At 37.2% G+C, this 19,869-nt stretch overlaps 1 protein-coding gene across 1 annotated transcript in view; it reads right to left on the bottom strand.

Annotated features, from left to right (window-relative positions):
- Positions 1-19,869, bottom strand: part of LOC136869499 (transmembrane protein 145) — a 139,555-nt gene that overhangs the window by 33,267 nt on the left and 86,419 nt on the right. Inside the window, exons 9-10 of the mRNA XM_068227122.1 lie at positions 16,950-17,122; positions 10,657-10,829 (exon numbers count right to left, since the gene is read on the bottom strand). Coding sequence (XP_068083223.1) covers positions 10,657-10,829; positions 16,950-17,122 — 346 coding nt within the window. The remainder of the gene's footprint in view (positions 1-10,656; positions 10,830-16,949; positions 17,123-19,869) is intronic.

Genomic DNA, 19,869 nt, shown 5'->3' with positions numbered 1-19,869 from the left:
CCATTTTCTTGAGAAAGGTCTAACATCTCCTGTCTTTGATTTTTTTCTTAATGATAGTCAAAGCCACTGTGCCATTTTTTATAATCTGGTGCGATTCTGCCAACATGTCCACTGAAATCCGCACTGACAACAATCAGCTTGGATGGCAGGAACTCTTACAAGAGTTGTTCAAGCTCTTTCCTAAAGGTCTGCTTGGTCATTGCATCCTGTCCAGACTGCAGAGCATATGCAGACGTTACATTCGCACAAAGTTCTTTCTCTACTAGCAATTTTATTGACATCAATCGATCATTAACTTTTTTCTTTTTACGAATTGCCTTACGTTGCACTGACACAGATTGGTCTTATGGCGATTATGGGATAGGAAGGGGTTAGGAGTGGGAAGCAAGCAGCTGCGGTCATAATTAAGGTGCAGCACCACCATTTGCCTGGTGTGAAAATGGGAAACCACGGAAAACCATCTCAGGTCTGCCGACAGTGGGGTTCGAACCCACTCTCTCCCAGATGTAAGCTCACAGCTGCACGCCCCTAACCTCATGGTCAACTCACCCGGTCATAAACTCTTCTCAAAGAGATGAATTTTTTGTCAGATGTTGGGCAAATTTGTTGCCAACTCCATTGTGTCCATTTTTATCACCATTGTAGAAAAGCTTCTATCCACATCTGCTGTTTTTGGCTTTGGCTTCCATTCATTTTGTTTCTTGCATACAAGCAATATGAACACATCTCCATTCCAGCATTTCTGCTAGCTCAACTGTCTTTCCTGTCAATGTGCCAATGTTCCACATTATGATGTATATTTTCTGCCTCTGTAGCACTTTTCTTGTCTTACTGACATGAGACTTACTGCCACAGAATGGTGTACTGGTATGGGCTTCACTTTTATAGGGAGGCAATCTATTCTGGATCTATTTTTACATGGAGGTGAATTATTGTGTACACCATTTCTTTTGAATACTCTCTTCATAGTGGATCAAGATTTGGCTAGAGATTTTTATGACTGGTTGCCACCTAACACCTACTCATAATAACCCTCTGACTGAGCCTGGAAGCTACCATTGACCCACTCTGATTTCATTTGCCACTACTCCTATGGCTAATACTGGGAGATTAGTAGAAACTTGTCATTAGCTACTCCCCTAGAGTTCAGTTGTATTTCATCCAATGAGGGATCCTCACACTCCAAAAGGAGCTCATCCACCCGAAGCTGTTGGCTCCCACAGTTTGTCAGGTTATTTTCCAATATCCAAAATTTAGCATATGGTCTACTCCATTACCATAGCAGAATATCCTGGCCAGACATCAGTACATTAAATTTGTAATCTAAAAAGTAAAATAAAATATTAATTTACAAGTACACAGTTAATTCTGGGACAGCCAAATTCCTTTGATATCTAAGAAAACTTTGTATCAGGCCTACATTGTACCAAAAACATAATACAGTCTGGAAACTTGTACTGTTATACCTGTTGAAGGTATAACAGCAGACTCCAGACTGTGGAAATAAAATTCCTGAGGTCAATGTTGCAGAAATCGAGACGAGATAAGATCCGGAATGAAAAAGTCCACAAAGACATCCAAGTGAAACCAATCAACGAAATTCTAGCAATGAGATGGTTTGGTCACTTGATGAGGATGGATCTGAAGAGGGTAGCATGAAAATGGTCTGGAGAGAAAGCAACCTAGGGGCAGACCAAGGACACAATGGATCTCCGAAATAAAAGATGATCTGCAAGAAAGAGGAGTGAAATTGCATGAAGTTGAAGAAAGAAGAAGTATACTTGCAGAGACATAAGTGGAGAGCACTTTTGCATCGCACCCGACAAACTGGAGACGTTAAATGATGATGTTGATGATGATGATGATGATGATGATGATGATGATGATGATGATGATGATGATGATTATGACAGTTAATATCCTCATATATACTCAGTGGTTCAAAAATGCAACACGTAATAAATGCTGAAGAAATGGAGTGTAATTATCTATTTAATAAAATTTAACACTTTATCCTATATTTTCAGATGAGGGAGTTTGTTGGCTTTGTTTTGTGAGCAAACAATGAAGTATGGATTATTTATTGCACTAGCCTTTCTTTTTTTTTTTTCTCACGCAACCTGGAAAGCGTATCACTGGATGTGAGGCAATATTGTTTTCCCGCTCTTCAAGCCCTTTGTGTTGTATTTTACCGCTTTCAATCACAAGTTTGTAAGATGTTTCTGTCATTGTCGTAATTAGTTTTCTGGAGTAAACATGTCGTTAATTCCTGAAGATGCTGCGAAAAGCTGTTGCTTTGGAGAAAGATGGTCACAGTATAAATTATGCTGCAGAATTGTTGAGAACTGCATCTTCCATGATTTCAAGAACTGTAAGAAGGTACAGGGGAACTGGAGGCTACATGAGGAGACCAGGAAATATAGTTCTCTGCAGCCATCACACCACCACTGTTGATGCACAAAATCAACTCCACCAAGTTCTAGGGGTCAAGGTTAGTGAGAGAACTATCCAAAAAAGACTGGAAGAAGTCAATCTTCAATCCAGAAGATCCATTAAAGGCCCAGAACTCACCAAACAGCATCGTGCAACTCAACTGCATTTTCCAAGAGAACATCAGGTCAGGCCATACAATAATGGGAGCACGTGCTGTTCACTGATGAGTTGCAATTTGGCCGCCAATCACCTGATGGTAGAGAAAAAGTCTGGAGAAATTCTCCTTGAACATTCTCACTCAGTATGCCTTTTTATAGGGGTTTGTTCTCTTTTTCTTCTTTTAACAATTTACTTTAAGTTGTACAGACACAGATAGGTCTTACGGTGATGATGGGATAGGGCTAGGAGTGGAAAGGAAGCACTCTTGGCCTTAATTAAGGTACAGCCCCAACATTAGCCTGGTGTAAAAATGGGAAATCACAGAAAACCATCTTCAAGTCTGCCGACAAGCTCACACCTGCACGAACCTAAATGCATGGGCATCTCACACAGTCAGGGTGTTCTCTGATGGCATGGATGGATTTGGAGGAAATCCTTCTGGAGCGTGTTTTACCTTTTGCTCCATTTATTGGTAATGGTTTCACATTAAAGTATCCCTATTTGAATCCTATTTAGCACCTATGAGATCAGCTAGGGGGAAACGTCCATCAACACTATGTGAATACCTTACAGAACCTACAGGAGACCCTCAGGGAAATGTGGGAGGGATGATCTTCACGAGGACATTGCAGCATATATCAGGAGCTTGCCTGAAAGGTTAGATGCCATGATTGGTGCAATAAGATGTAATACATACTTCTGAGGATGAGAAAAGAAGTTTGTTAAATTAAGTTTGAAGTATAGAAGTATAGAAAACCAAAACAAAGGTGAATTAACTTCAGCTATGTGGGAAACAACATGGAAAGAATGTGATTGTAGTGGGAGATCTGAATTTACCAGATGTCAAATGTGATTGTAGTGGGAGATCTGAATTTACCAGATGTCAATTGGGAAGGAAATGTGAACGACAGGAAGCATGACCAATAAATGGCAAATAAGTTAATATGGGAAGGACAGCTGATTCAGAAAGTGATGGGACCGACTAGAGGGAAAGATATCCTGGATGTGATGCTGGTAAAACCAGATGAGCTCTATAGAGAAACCAAAGAAATAGATGGTATTAGTCCACATGAAGCTCTTTCTTTTTGTCATAGTTAAAAATAAATGTGATAGAAAGGAAAGTCTTAAAAGTAGGACTATTAGGCAGTACCAAATCAGGCATGAGGCAGTTTTTAAAAATTAACTATGATCAGTGGAAAACGGTAAATAAAAATGTAAACAGATTCTGGGATGTGTTTAAAGCAATTGTTGAGAAATGGGAAAACAGGTTTGTACCTTTAAAGGTGGTAAGGAATGGTAAAGACCCACCTTATTAAAATAGAGAAATAAAGAGACTAAGCAGGAGGTGCAGATTGGAAAGAAATGAGAGTTAGAAATGGCTGTGGAAGTAAGGAGAAACTGAAGGAACTTACTAAGAAATTGAATCTAGCAAAGAAGGCAGCTAAGGATAACAAGATAGCAAGCATAATTGGCAGTCATACAAATTTTAGTGAAAAATAGAAAGGTATGTATAGGTATTTTAAGGCAGAAACAGGTTCCAAGAAGGACCTAGGCTGCTAGAGGGGTACATGGGGAGAGGGAAAGATAGGTGTGGCTTCTTATACATTGCTTAAAAAGAGGTTTATCAACCTGGCTCCTCCTACGTAACCAACTACTAGTAAAGTCGCTAGAGATCGTTGCTGCTCAATGTGAGAGTGTGTTATAGAACAGGGATGTCATCTGGCGACATGAGATGGAAGTTCATCTGCTGGATCATGGCTGTTTTGATGTGTCGCTCTAGCTAGCTCTGAGTGCAATGGGGGATCCAGTTGGATGTGAGTGGATATATATGTAGTATGTGGTGAGACGGAGAACTGCAATAATGGAAATATAATTTTAAAGTTTTTATTTAAAGTGTCTGTAGGATTTCATTTTTGGTTGGAACTCTGGACTCTACTGGAATTATTTTATGTATTGAAATATGTGTGTAATAATTTTTCTTTTAGGCAATAGGCAAGAAATATTGAACTGTATGAACAGTGCAAGATGCAAGAAGTATTTTGATTCAAAAATTATGTAACTAGTAAAAATGTAATTTAAGAAAACCTCAAGATTGGATTGTTAACATTGCAAGAGTGATTAAGTGATCTGTATATCATGATGTAATTTGGTAACATTTAATTTGAAACAGCCTGTACCACACGCGCGGTTATGGGTCGCAATAGGAAATCTCGAGAAGTTGCTAACTATCTTAATATGACCATATATGATCATGCAATTTCATTCGCTAGAACGAGATTTCCTATTGGTGAAAATAAAGGGAATCTAGTGGAAATTGTTACCCATTGGTCGGTTGTGATCAGGCCATTTCTGAACTTTCTGCCGGCTTCAGAATTTTCATGCGTGTGTTTGGCGTCATTTACATCCGACCGCCCTAGCGAGCGAAAGCTCGAGGGTTTCCCTCGGGAACACCTGCCTTTCCGCGGTAAGTGTTATTTCAATGTTAATCTCTATGTTTTCTGGTTTTGTTTAATTTAATGTAATCATTTTGATATTTCGGTATTTCCTTGCTTAACGTCCTTTTTAAAATTTAACGTGTCCGAGTTCGCCCTAGATTCCCGATGTTGGTAATTTCAAGTCTTTCACCTGTTTTTTACTTAACAATCCATTCATCTGTGTTTTTGCATTCGTAATTGTATCTGTTTGTCAAAAGCGTTAAGTATCAGCTGCTTTGTGATTTAACTTTGTTTTGTAACTTTTCGTTTGTTATTTTAATATAGTTGAGCTAGAGGGTGTTTCCTGTAAGTCTTTTCTCCCCCATAACGTCATACGTTCCCATGGACCTCGTAGGGATTCCAAGCACCTTCCACTATCCTCTCTTAGTTGTCATTTTTAGGCCTGTAAGTGTTCCCTTGTATTTAAATTAATTTTGCGTATCGAAAGATACTCGTCACGTTTCCATGTTCTAATGTGAATTCACCGCCACTGCGTCATTTACTATTTCCTTATTCATATTATTAAGTGTCTATTATTTACAACTATTCCTATATTCATATTTTATTATTATTATTATTGTTATTGTTATTATTATTATTATTATTAACTTTTACATTACACAACTATTGACGGGTCATGGATACTTCCGGAAATTTCTACATAGAGTAGGTAGAGCGAGCGACTCGGCGTGTATTTATTGGAATGATATAGACGATGTATTTCACACATTTTTCGTATGCTGTCATTGGTCAACTCAGAGAAGATGTTTTTATACTGAGCAAGGAGAGTTGACGCCAAAACTATTGTGCAGGCGATGCTACGAAACCAAGAATCTTGGGATCAGATAGCAGTACAGTATATGTAGAAGGCATCCTGCGTCAGAAAAAGAGAGATATGAATGCTCATGAACGGCAGTAAGGAGAAATAAGGAAGAAGAAACCTGAGAAATTAGCACGACACCGCCCTGAAGTAATGCGAGAGCGGTTCCGGGGCGGAGATATACGTCGTCGGAAAAGGGTGTGTGGGTTTTAGTGAGTAGCAATCTCACATGCTTGTGGAGTGCAGACCCTCACAAGTGTCTAATGAGAGATTTCCCACACTTCCCTTGTAAAAAAATAAATAAAAAAATAATAAAAATTATTATTATTATTATTATTATTATTATTATTATTATTATTATTATTATTATTATGCGTGAATGGTCCCTTTCGGAACACACAAAGCTTTATTTATGATTTCGTTTGCGGAGGATCCAGGATGCTTTCATCTGTTGACTAAAGATCCTTTTCCTTTCTTCCGTCCACTTGGTACCTGCTCTTTTTGATACTTCATTCTCTGGAGTAACTTCCCAATTGTCAATTTTCTTTCTATATATATTTCGATTCAAAATGTCTTCACAGAGAATTTGTGCGTTCTTCATGTCCGCTTTTGTTTGTTGTATCCAAGGAAAATTCTTCAGTTTGTCAACTCTTTCAAGAACTTGGTGGGTTAGTCTAGTTCCTGGAAGCCTCTTAACATGTCCATAAAATTTTAGCCTTTTTTTCCTGTGGTCCACCGCAATATTAGATCATTTTTCTGTGGATTTCCAGGTTTGGAGGCGGTACCCTTCTCCCGTGTGTCTTGGTCCTAAAATTTTCCTCACGGTTTTTCGCCCTTCTTTTAGGATATTTTCCAGTTCGCCCTTTCTATGAAGCGTTAGAGTTTCCCCTGCATATAAAGCCTCCGGTTTGATTACAGTATTGTAATGTTTAATCTTAACGTGGAGAGACATACATTTTTTGTTGTAGATTTCTCTTGTTCTCCCATAAGCTCTTCTGAGTTTTTGGACACGGTTGTTTTGGGCTATTTTCTCTTGTCCGGTTGGTTCGAGGATTTCGCCCAGGTATTTGAAGTGAGGGACTCTGTTGATTTGTCCGTATTTTGTATTGAGACTATGGATGTCTAGTTTTGCACAGAAAAATTCAGTTTTCTTGAATAATAATAATAATAATAATAATAATAAATTATTATTATTATTATTATTATTATTATTATTATTATTATTATTATTATTATTATTATTATTCCCCCAGGAGAAGTCATATCTGTGCTACTGTCTGGGTACTTACAGAAATCCTCATGAGGTACTCTCACCCCATCAATACAGTAATTAAAACTGAAAGGACTCCTCCTGTTGAAACCTACAATCTGACATTTTACCCCATTTACCATCATACCATTGTCTTCTGCCTATCTCGCAACTTCATCAAGGTCTCTTTGCAATCGCTCGCAATTCTGTGACTTATGTATTACTCTATACAGTATAACATCACCCACAAAAAGCTTTATCTATATGATTTACAAGAAGTATCTGGATTGGCAGCAAATGGAAGTACCTACCAGGCAAATATACTGTATATCATAGCCTTTAAACCAGAAAGCAACAACAGAATGATCATTGATCCAACTGTGCAATTTGAATATGCTTCTGGTCAACCAGAAGAAGTGGACTAGAGAAAAATGCATTTAACATACAGTCCTGTACTATAAAGAAAAACATGGACTGCAAAATATTTTAGTCACAGGTGATATAGATATTGATTCCAATATGGAAAATGAAATACTTGTCCTGAATGAATAAATTCATAATTACAATTGTTCCGGGATATCTGTGGAATGCAGAGGTGATGAAAGAAGGTGCGGGCTTGAATGGGTCTAACTACAATATCAAAATTAATTTAAAAATTGAACTGAAGGTTATATTTTCAGAACTTCAAACTTAACAATTTCTCATAACAATGAAACATCAGGTACAGTGATAATCTTAAAACAAGTCTAGGAAAAGACAAGATAAGTGGTCTTAACAGATCCTGGGCTTCAAGCCCCTTGCTTTACATTTCCTGAGCTCCTAGCTCAAATTTACAAAAGAGCACAAATTATTCAAGGGCAGAAATCCCCTAATTCACGAGCACTTGCTCTCCAAACAATAAATATCTAGCCTTCCAGAGGTACTCTTTACTATTACAAAACTTGAAAAAGAGCTAACAGGCTCTCAGTTTTCCAAGCCTACTCAAGGCAACATCAACTTACAATTACTGGCCTCTCAAGGCACAACTTACAATTTGAAAATAATTTATACAGGGGTATATAATACCCAACCTACTGGGCCTTCATGGAAAAAGAACAGGTTAGATAACTGGCCCAAACACAAAGTGAATGGAGGCACACTGCGCTCCAATGTAATGAACACTTAAAAACCTAAAGGGCTGTAGGCCAATGAAACAGGGGCTATTCCCAAACTACTGAGGTGACTCGCATAGAAATTACATTAACACATTACAGTAGGAAAAACAGTTAGAGAAAAACGCAGTCACCCCAAACCAAGATGAAGGGGAGCTCAAGAGGGTACTTCACTTATTCCCGGTTTATAGTTCAAGATTTTATAAGTTATAAGTTTTTACATTAGCCGGAAGAAAGTTAAATTTTAGAAAAGTTGTTACATACTAAAGAGTCGGACCTTTCCCTTGGGTTAAACTGTGGAGGTAGCAAGAAAGAATAAAGTTATGTGGCCATTACGTTATAGATGTTCTGGTTGCAGACGAAAGAGGCCGTCCGCCTCCTGCTTAAGCACACACACTCAGTAAGACAACGATCAATTGGCCAAGAAACGTGAAAAGCTGCAGTTTATAAACCCTCAGGGAAGGTTCGAGATCATTCAAGACTAAACTAGCCACACCCTCTCAATTTTATTGGTAGATTTCAAAAGTAACACTCAAAATCGAACAAGAAGCCTGTGATAGGTGGAAAATTAATTACAGAAATTAGCGATTGGTTAGATCCAAAACTGGCAGAAATAAAAAGGAAATATTGCCAACCCAAAAATAAATGAACATCAATCAGTTACAAAAACCTAGAAATACAAAACTTCTTTAAATTATAAGTTCTTTCACTTTGCACCAGGGTGCATGATCATAGTTTTTTGGTAAAGTCATCTGTGGAGGAATGTCCAAACTTCTTGGTGAATGACAAATAAAACAAGGAGAAATTCACCCAGTTTAGGAAACTGTACAATAACAAAATTACATAATATTTCAGTGGTGACATCTTCCGATTAAAGTTTCAATTGCCAGTTGTAGTAGTTTCCACATTAGTTCGCTGGAGGAGTTTATTAAGGCGCTAATTTTGAATGCGCGGCGTTGAGGTGTACGTCCCGGTACACCAATAACAGGCCCTTTATAATGGAATTATTAGTCAGAGAGTTAATGGTGGGAGCCTGCAGAACAATTCCTAAATTCTTATCCCAGTTTTGGACTTTATTAGGCATGGAAAAACCTCTCTTGTCAAACATAGGAGTAGCTTCCATCTGCAGTTGAGTATTAATTTTGAGAAATCATTTGTTAACTTATTTCTTAGTTCCTTTATTTTTTATTTTATGTGGAAGAACTTTTCATCTTCCATACTAAAATAATTTATTAACATAGTATTTTTTATAACCTCTTAAGCAGAGATGGTAAGTTGTATATCGTAAAATGAAGTATACTTTGTCCTAGTGAAAACCTTAGGGAAGTTAGAAATTAAAAGGAACATGCAATCATTATAATATGTTCATATATATTGCCTTCTGGAACCTCCCTCTTGGTCATTACAGGATCAGCAGATAATGAACCACCTCTTCTGATTCTCAGAGTTCTATTTTCTAGAAACTTAGCCACCCATTCAGTCACTCTTTTGTCTAGTCCAATAGCCCTCATTTTTGTCAGTAGTCTCCCCTGATCAACCCTATCAAAACCCAAGGATTGGTCAATAGTGATATACAATGCAGTCCATTTGACTTACTGAATCTAATCTGCCATATCTTGCTGGAATCCCACAAGTTGAGCCTCACTGAAATAACCTTTCTGAAACCAGAACTGTCTTCTATCAAACCAGTTAGTAATTTTTCAAACATGTCTAATACAGTATAATCAGAAAGAATACTTTCTCAGGCTTATATGCAACACATATCAAGCTGATTGGTCTGCAATTTCTGAGCTAAGCTAGTGAATGGGTGCATCCTTGCATGAATGCCAATTGCTCTTTCCATTCATTACTCTAGATTAAAATCAAAGCCATCTCTTGGTACAGGCCTTTATAGGCCCTTGGAGGAATGGAAGGTAAAGTCTTTCAATTTTTGTAACCTCAGCACTAAGTGGGATAGAGCAGTGAGCTGTATGTCCAGCTACCTTTACCTCCAGACTTTAATCTGACACTCATTTTTGTAGTAAGTCAAGGGAACGATAGTGCCTCTACAGAAATGGACCCCTTGTTTCTAAATTTTCCAACTTTCTGATGGAGAACTGAACCCATATCCTTCCAGGTGAACTGAACACATCTTAATCCCTTGGCTAGGCAGCCTCTAATAGAGATTAAAGCTGACCAATTCTCACTGATAAAGCAGAGAATCTTGAAGTTTGAAAACAGTTTAAAACTAAACTCTGTAGGATACTATATTTAATGTTTCAAAATTTGCAATTCCATTTTGAGCCATGCACACTTACTTTCATGAGATGTTGAAATATAATGCTTGCTTCAATAATTTTGTGTATATTATATCAAATTAAGCATGCTTACCAGATTGTCCCAACAATGTTGAATGGATAGTAGAAAACAGCTTTCTCAGGATAATGTTTGAGTGTGAATACAACAGAATACACAAACATCCACCAAGCAACCACCCTGAGTAAGATGAGCCCGTAGCCAGCTGGAGACTCATACAGGTATAGCACCTTGCCTGGGTCAAAGAACTGAAAACAATCAACAATATCACAATTTGTCATTTGAGATGAAATTTCAAAACATTTTAATGTAGAAGTACACAAACAGATATCCTAAGAGTTACTAAACATCTACACAATGACTGTTATATTTCCTATGAGAAGCTCAGACAAGGTCAGCATATACCTCCATACATCGGATCTGGGCAATTCCCCCCCCCCCCCCCTACTTCCCTCCCTCCCTCCCATGCAGCTCGCTGCCAGAACAATTTCCTAACTCAGCAATGCAGGAGAGAGGTTGACTCATACAAGACAGGGCATCAGTGGATTACAGTACTTATGCTGTACTCCACCAACAACTATGCAATCCTAGTCAAATGTCATCATCATCATCATCATCATCATCTTTTTTTTTGCTAGTTGTTTTACGTCGCACCGACACAGATAGGTCTTACGGCGACGATGGGACAGGAAAGGGCTAGGAGTGGGAAGGAAGCGGCCGTGGCTTTAATTAAGGTACAGCCGCATTTGCCTGGTGTGAAAATGGGAAACCATGGAAAACCATTTTCAGGGCTGCCGACAGTGGGGTTCGAACCTACTATCTCCCAAATACTGGATACTGGCCGCACTTAAGCGACTGCAGCTATCGAGCTCGGTATCATCATCATCATCATCATCATCATCATCATCCTTCCAAGTATTGGGCCATGTGTCCCGTTAGGGTCTTGCATTTTTCTTTTTGCAAGACTTGAAAGCAATCAAATGTCCTTCCGATGGGTTGCTAGCCATGATTTTTAACAGCTCAATCCATCAACAACAATTATGTACAACATATGGACAGACTCCTCAAGATTTTTACCACAAAGTTGCACTCCCATCTGATTTTTTAAGGACAAGACATGACATATGATCTATCTTCTTCTAATGAGAACTACTGTCCATCAGTGTGATGCAATAAAAACTATAAAGGGATAGTCAGCATTCATTGTGCAAGTTTGCTGTCTGTCAGCCTGATAATATCATAATATCAAAGTGCATGTTAACTTCATCTGCCAACAGCTTCTCGGCACCACGCAAACCATCAAAAATATCAGTCAGAATCATAAAGCACACAGAATGCTGTGAAACCATATACAAGGGCTCAAACAACACATGACTCCCTGCTGAGTTGCTCCTTCTATGAGCTACACCACACTTTCAGATCATATTGTTAACTTCAGCACCTTTTGAGAATTATCTGGAAAGTTTTCATTACACGTTAAAACTGCTTGTTTCAGTCAGCTTCAGTTCAGTCGGAATTGAAACAAATCAATTCACAGACCAGAGTTACTTACTATCTGCGTCTCACGAGACGTCGCGGCAGCTTGTAGGTACGGCATGAGTAACAGATACTACACTAAGCTACAAACATTAGTCTTGATAAGCAGTGCGAGCTCTCTGAAGGAGATGCGTGTTCATTATTAAACTGTTCATTGTGCAGTACTTACAGTAAATGTGTAACTAAAGTGCAATTGCACTACCAATTCGAAACTTTACAGCAGCACCTTAGTTCACAAGAATCACCGCGGGCGGAACCAATGTTTATTGTAAGACCTCGAGACTTGAGATTAGCCTATGTGCAGGAGGCCATGCTTACTCTCTGTACCCCTTACCCCACATGTACATGACTTCTTGTCAGATAACCATAGTATTTATGAATGCTTTTATAAAATTGTAAAATTTGAATGTTTACCTTAAATAATAATAATAATAATAATAATAATAATAATAATAATAATAATAATAATAATAATAATAATAATAATAATAATAATAATAATAATAATAATAATAATAATAATAATAATAATAATAATAATAATAATAATAATAATAAATATATTATATTATGGTAGTTTAGAGCAGATATGCTCAACATTTTATGTGGCCCCCTGGCTGAGTTTTAATAATGTGCTTAAGTTACAGTTTATGTTTTTCATAGATACTGAAAAACCTAGTTAGTAAGAACTTTGTTGTAATTTATGGAGAAAGGAAACAAAACCATAAAGAAATCTCCGAATTATTTGTAGTTTTCTTCTTCTTGATGTCTTCTTTTTCTGTGCTGTAGGACAGTTCTAAGATGCATAATTATTCCCACCTTAAAAGCAGGTAAGGATTAGCGAAATATTAAATGTTCCGAGTTGTCAGTGGAGAGATGGCATAGAATAACATTAGTAGATGAATATCTTTGAGTGATGTTTTTAAAAGTAGGGAAGATCACAATATGTAGATAAAGTTGTAATTGAAGACCAAGGAAGATACTCAATAAATTTCCAAATATTTTGAAATTAAGGAAAGATTAGGTAAGCAACAGATAGGGAATCTGCCACCTGGACAACTGCCCTAAATACAAATCAGTGGTGACTGACAAGGGAAGGGCACAAACCGGAGAATTGCCGATCTTACGTAAATTCTGCACGCACGTTAAGTGAGCCAAGAATAACACAATGGCCTAAATACTTCTTTTGGAAATTAATTCGAGCAAACTACAGAAAGTGTTAATGTTCATATGTTTGAATTGGTGCATTCAGCTACGCAGTGCTGCACCGCGTGCTGGGTTCGCTCGTCGAGAGGCTGCTTCTCCATACCCTACCTACAACTCGCCCTGTCCAACAGCTGATTTGAGGCCACACTGACATACACATAAAAAAGAAGGCTGTGAAATGAAATGGAGTATGGCTTTTAGTGCCGGGAGTGTCCGAGGACAAGTTCGGCTCACCAGATGCAGGTTTTTTGATTCGATACCCGTAGGCGGCCTGTGCGTCATTATGAGGATAAAATGATGAAGACAGCACATACACCCAGCCCCCGTATCAGCGAAATTAACCAATCATGGTTAAAACTCCCGACCCTGCCGGGAATCGAACCTGGGACCCCTGTGACCAAAGGCCAGCACGCTAACCATTTAGCCATGGAGCCGGACAAAAAAGCTGTTCAATATGAGAATTGGTAAGCGGGGCCCACTTTTGTTTTCGTTGGTGAAACAAAAGTTCCAACGTCTGAAAAGCAAAAATAAAATTATGTTTGTGGGAAAAGCATGTAAAGAATGGTGGGATGCATGCCACAAACTGAGGGCAGTAGCACGTACTTTCAGAAAAAGAAATTTTGCCCATCAAAATAATAAAATAATTCATGAAGTGACCATCCATCAGTGGGCTATGCAAGTTGCTCATGAAGAAATGTGCGGCATTTAAAGTGTGCTACACATGGATACGTAACTTTAAGAAGTGCAATGGTACTGTGTCATGGAAAATAACATCTGTAACGATGAAAAAAGCAGACAAAAAAAGAAGTAGAAACCATGGCAGCAGCAGAAATATTTGTCAAAGAATTAAATCTGCTATAGAGTCCTACAGCCCTGAAAGCATGCGTAACAGTGATCAGAGCAAGTTCACCCTGGAGATGTGTACAGGAAGGACATTGAATTTAAAAGGGAAAAAAAATCATAATGCCAAGAGTTACCACAAGTGACGAACTTATGGGGGCCTTTATGCATTACTTTAATAAAGGTGTGTTTCTTAAGATAGTGAAAAAGAACATGTTTCACAAGAAAATATTCATATTAGTTGCACTAAATTCAGAAAAATGGGATCTGTACAAGTGAACTAATGGTTTAATGGCGTATTCAATCAAGTTACATCATCCGGTAAAGCTGCACTCATTTTGGATTCCTTTTCTAGACATTAGTGTACACAAAATGACGTTCCACACAGCTGATGATGATCCCTCCTGGCGCCACAGCATACTGTCAACCACTAGATGTATACAGGTTTTGTACGTAGATTATCAGACACTGATTATTGAATTTGGATATCGTTTTAGACTGCAGTGACTTAAAATGTTCCACTTGCCCTTATCTTCCCTTTGTTAGGTGTGGTTGGTGTAGAACCGCTTCGTACTTTCAACATTTGTACCATGAGCATCATTGTTGCAGAAACTATAAGCAGTAATGCTCCATGTTATACTGATCAACCTTTATTTTCCCCAGAACAATCTTATTCTATTGCCTTTATTACCCACAATCATTGCAGGAATTAAATTATTTCTCCTAATGCTGCTACATCACCTTTGCCACGTGCTGTGCAATTACTAATGGAATACGAAAGAAGATCAGTGGTGCGGTCCCTCAACAAGTGAACCCAGCATGCACTGCAGTCCTGTGTAGCCAAGCATGCCAATTCAAACACGCAAATTTTAACGCCCTCTGTAGGTCACATAAGTTAATTTCTGAAAGAAATGTTTTGGCCGTTGTGTTATTCTTGGCTCATTTAACGTTTATGTAAAATTTACGTAAGATCTGGTACGCGTCTTTCCCATGTGAATTGATGATTTTCAGAAGACTGCTGCAAACCACGAGATAGGTTTGCATCACACACTCCGTCTCGATCAAGTTGAAGTCTGTGTGTTGAAAAAGTTTCAGAATCTGCTTCATCGCTGCAGCTACTGTTATTCTGTCCCATGTTACTGTCTTCAGTCATGTTTGATAACATTCCCTCTATTTCATTGGAAGTGATCAGATTGCTTGCCATATTTTCTTGGGAAAAACTTGGAGTTGATTTAGCACTGGTTTCAAGAAAACTCTATTCTATTCACAATGCTACACAGAGAAACCAAGGAAAACTCATTTCAATTGCTAACAATAAAAACTTACAGTAATACTAATGCGTCATAAATTTTACAACTACACTGATAAAATACTGCTTCCAAAACATTCAGGATTATGGATAAACATGTCACTGCAGCTTGCTTCCATCTGAAAGTAGCAACGCATTCAATGCTCAGAGAATTCCAGTTTTGGAGCAGCAGGCTAAGTTGCCAAACTGCCTCATGAAAATTACAATGCGATCATTTTCTAGGGTTAAATTACCTATTTCTATTCCTATCTTTACAATACTTACACATTTTAACACTAACAATTTTATGTTGTCCGTACTTGACTTCCAGTTCCCCTGTACTCTCATAATCCTAATGATCGAATTCAATAGAAGTTCATGGAATAACTTTATTTTCTCTGTATACATTGTACAGGTGATGATATTTTCTCCTGCCATTCTCTTTTTGGATTAATCACTACAAGTGTGACATCTAACTCTTCATAAGTAGATTGTTCTGAACTTTTACGTTTTAAAGCTCCACCACTATCAATGGTTCTGCACAAATTCCTCCAGCTTCTCTTTTCATACAATTGCAGGAAAATTGTACTCCTATCTCATAATTTTCCCCCATCTTTTCAGCTATCTGTCCCTTCTTGATTTATTTCTACAACTTCTAATTTTTTGCTTTATAGTTAAAACAGGTTTCTTCTTTTATTATTTGTTTTGTTTTGCACCGACACAGACAGATCTTCTAGCGACGATGGAATAGGAAAGGCCTAGGAGTGGGAAGGAAGTGGCCGTGGCTTTAATTAAGGTGTGAAAATGGGAAACCATGGAAAACCATCTTCAGGGCTGCTGGCAGTGGGGTTCAAACCCACTATCTCCCGGATAAAAGCTCACAGCTGCACTCCCCTAACCACATGGCAAACTCACTCAGTAAACAGGTCTTTTTTTTTCATAAGAAGATAAAACTGAAGACCATACAGACTGATAAACAACAAAAAATTTCAGCTTTCGCTAAGTTGCCAGACCAATAATGAGTATGGTACTGTATTGTTGTGGAGCACAATATTCAGTGCAGTCATTAAGGCAGTATTTCTTCACAATGCAACTTAGAGATAGCCTAGTTCTTAAGCAGAAAACCTAATGTACACTGCATTATTTATTTTATTGTTCTTTACTGTTTAAATTACTGTTATACAGTAGGATGCATGAATAATCTTCAAACTAGGCAAGCAGCACATGAATAATCAGAATTTTACTGTACTGGTACATTCTTTATTTCTGTCTCCTATAATTAATGTCAAGGTCTGATATCACATTGCTTTTACCTCTTGAAATGAGATACATTATTACTTCAGGAAATTCCATAGGAAGGAAAACCTCACCTATATTAGCCACCATATGCTTCTTGCATATTACAGCCCCTAGTTTATCACAAATCAAACTGGCCCACAGCTAGTGGGCAATGAAATGTAAATGTAATTAGCACTCGTAACAAACTTTAGGAACTCACCAGTTTTTCATAGATAAACAGAACACAGTACATCACACAATAAAGACACATAAATATTGTGAGTTTGATGGATGATGCAATACGGAGGCGGCCCCGAGTTACAGTATAACCTTTAGCCAACAGCAGCATCAAGAGTAGGAACACCACTTCACTGGTGGATTCGAAAATCTGACCTGCAATAAAATAAAAACAAACAAAAAATCAAGTAATATTCAGGGAAAATCTTACAAGTTATATTTGGTTAAGTTAACATTTTGGCAAATAGGGGCTTGGTTCTCTTCAGGTTACAGTAATAACCATCATAATTATAGTACGATGATAATAGATTTCAATTTTGTTTCAATCCCCCACTTTTTTATTCAATACATAGTAGTCAGTCTGTAACAACACTGATGATTTTATGGCACTGTCAGTGTCGTACACCACTTTGATTGGCACTTGCAGTGTTCCAGGCTTCTTGGCATTTTAAATCTTGAAGTTTTAATTAAATTCAATTTTGAATTTCTCAGATACCAAAGTCATCTTTGGATAATCAAATGCATGTACTGTTCTGTCAGTAACATTGTGTACCATTTAAAGGTGGGATATCAGGGTGGTGGTGAAACACTCACTAGTCAGTCCTTCACTATCCAATTTTAATTTTAATTGTGTATTTCTTTTTGGTTTCTTTTTGTCTGAATTAATTGTAATTTAATGATTTGAGGGTTTTCTTTTGTAATTTATATTGACAGTAAAATACTTGGATTGAAATTAATGTTATATTAAACAATTTTATGTTGGTCTAAATAATTACATTGAGCAACCCCTTAAGGAGGGTAAAACATGCCATCAAGGTGTCTTCAGTCTTATGACTGGTTTTTCGTTACAATGAGTCTCCTCCAAGTGAGTCTGTTTTGAGCTGTCCTATTCCAGAGATGGAAAGTAATTGAGTAAATGTAATTGAATTACTTGTAATGATCACATTCTTAGTATTTTTTACTTGTAATCATCACATTTTATAAAATGTATTTTTTACTTGTAATTTACTTCTTATAAAATTGTAATTGTTACATTCTTAGTAATTGATATGCATCGCACAGAAGCAGAAATGTGAAAAAATAAATTATGATGAAGATAACTTTTTCAGTTCTACTACAACAGAACCAGTAGCTTCACCAGTTGTGGATAAGGATACCTCTCCAGTATTTCCAAAAACATTCCAACAATGCTCTTAAAATTAAACACAGGCATTCCTTCAAGTGCCTCTGTAGGGCATCTTTTCAGTAAATGGACAAATGTACATACTCCTCCACTTAAGACATCGAGGATTAGCGATAGTAATTTTAAGAATCAATTAATTTATTTGTAAAGTTAGTGAAAAATCACTGGGCTAAGTAGCTCAGATGATAGAACGCTGACCTTCTGAGCCCAACTTGGAAGATTCAATTCTGGCTCAGTCCAGTGGTATTTGAAGGTGCTCAAATACGCCAGCCCGATGTCGGTTGATTTATTGGCACATTAAAGAAACTTTTGGTACCTTGGCATCTCCAAAAACTGTAAATGTAGTTAGTGGGACATAAAATCAATAACATTATTAAATGGAAAATCATTTCAAATACCAAAAGTCATTAAATAAAATAAAAATGATGGCAAAATATAATTTTGAAAATTCCAAGGTAGCATGTTTAGTCTCACTTAGTGATGATAGCCACTTAATGCCTCTATACTAAAAAAGACTCATACAAAATGAAGTAACATATTCCTTTTCCTTGGAAACTTTTGTATTATTCTAACCCCAAGCAAAAAGAAAAAGTGATTTCCTTACTAACATTCTGTAAAATAATTGTAATTTTACCGATTACTTTGAGAAGTCATTTAAAACTGTAATTGAGTAAAATATTTCTCAAGTAAGTGTAATCGAACCCAATTACTTTCTTCTTGTACTCTTCCCATCACCGGCCTGTTCATAGTTCTTCAGGCATGTGCCAGAGAAGAACGTCTTCATAAGAGTGGCTCTTTGCCTTTCATGGGGGCATTTTCAACGTATTTTACCTTCTAGGACAGGTGACTCCAACACAGGGCACTCATAAACTTTATATGCTGCATATATCCAAGTTTATAAATTAAATATAATTTTTAATAAGGTGAATTGCATTAAAATAGAACAAAACCACAACAGTGATATTTTTGTGTGAATCTTAAATTCATTTCAATACATTACACCTTTCCAACCATCTACTCTCCTGTCATCGGCACCTATCTACTCATATAACTCTCGTTGGGCGATCATAATATCATACCTCGGCTGCAAATGACCCAAAACTAAGATATCTATCATGTAAACGGGGGTCTCTCGCATGAATAAGTACAATGGTCGGAGGTATACATTCGGTTCTCAGGGTAAAACATCTCATTAAATTCTCAAATTATACAAAACAGTCGTAGGTTCCGTTGAAGAGTAGTCATGATTCTAATCAATCATTCAATTCCCCCGTAAGTAGGTAAAAACCCGATATGTTGTTCATTACTCAGCATATCTAACCTAAAATAGCTCTAATACTATCCTATTACTATGTATTATAAGTTACTTTGAGAAAAGAAACATGTAAATAAGCCTAGATCTAATTTATTAGCATGCTAATATTTTATAATTAAAATAGGAATTAAATTATCAGCAATAGTGAAAAAGAAATTGGATTCATATTATAATATCATTCTTGAACTCGTAATCATCATGGTAAACATAATTGAATTCATCATATTATATTCATTAAACTGAATATCATCTGGTCATATAACCATATTCATTATTTTTAATATGTTTCATGGGGTAAGAGAGGGATAATTCTTTATTCATCATGGAGGGAGTGGTATATCTTCCTGTTAGTATTATTTGGGCTAGCTTTGGGACATCCACTGGATTCTCATTTGAAATTTTGAT

Source organism: Anabrus simplex, chromosome 1 (genome assembly GCF_040414725.1).
Source record: "Anabrus simplex isolate iqAnaSimp1 chromosome 1, ASM4041472v1, whole genome shotgun sequence".
Lineage (NCBI taxonomy): Eukaryota > Metazoa > Arthropoda > Insecta > Orthoptera > Tettigoniidae > Anabrus > Anabrus simplex.
This window is presented reverse-complemented; position numbering and strand designations above follow the sequence as displayed.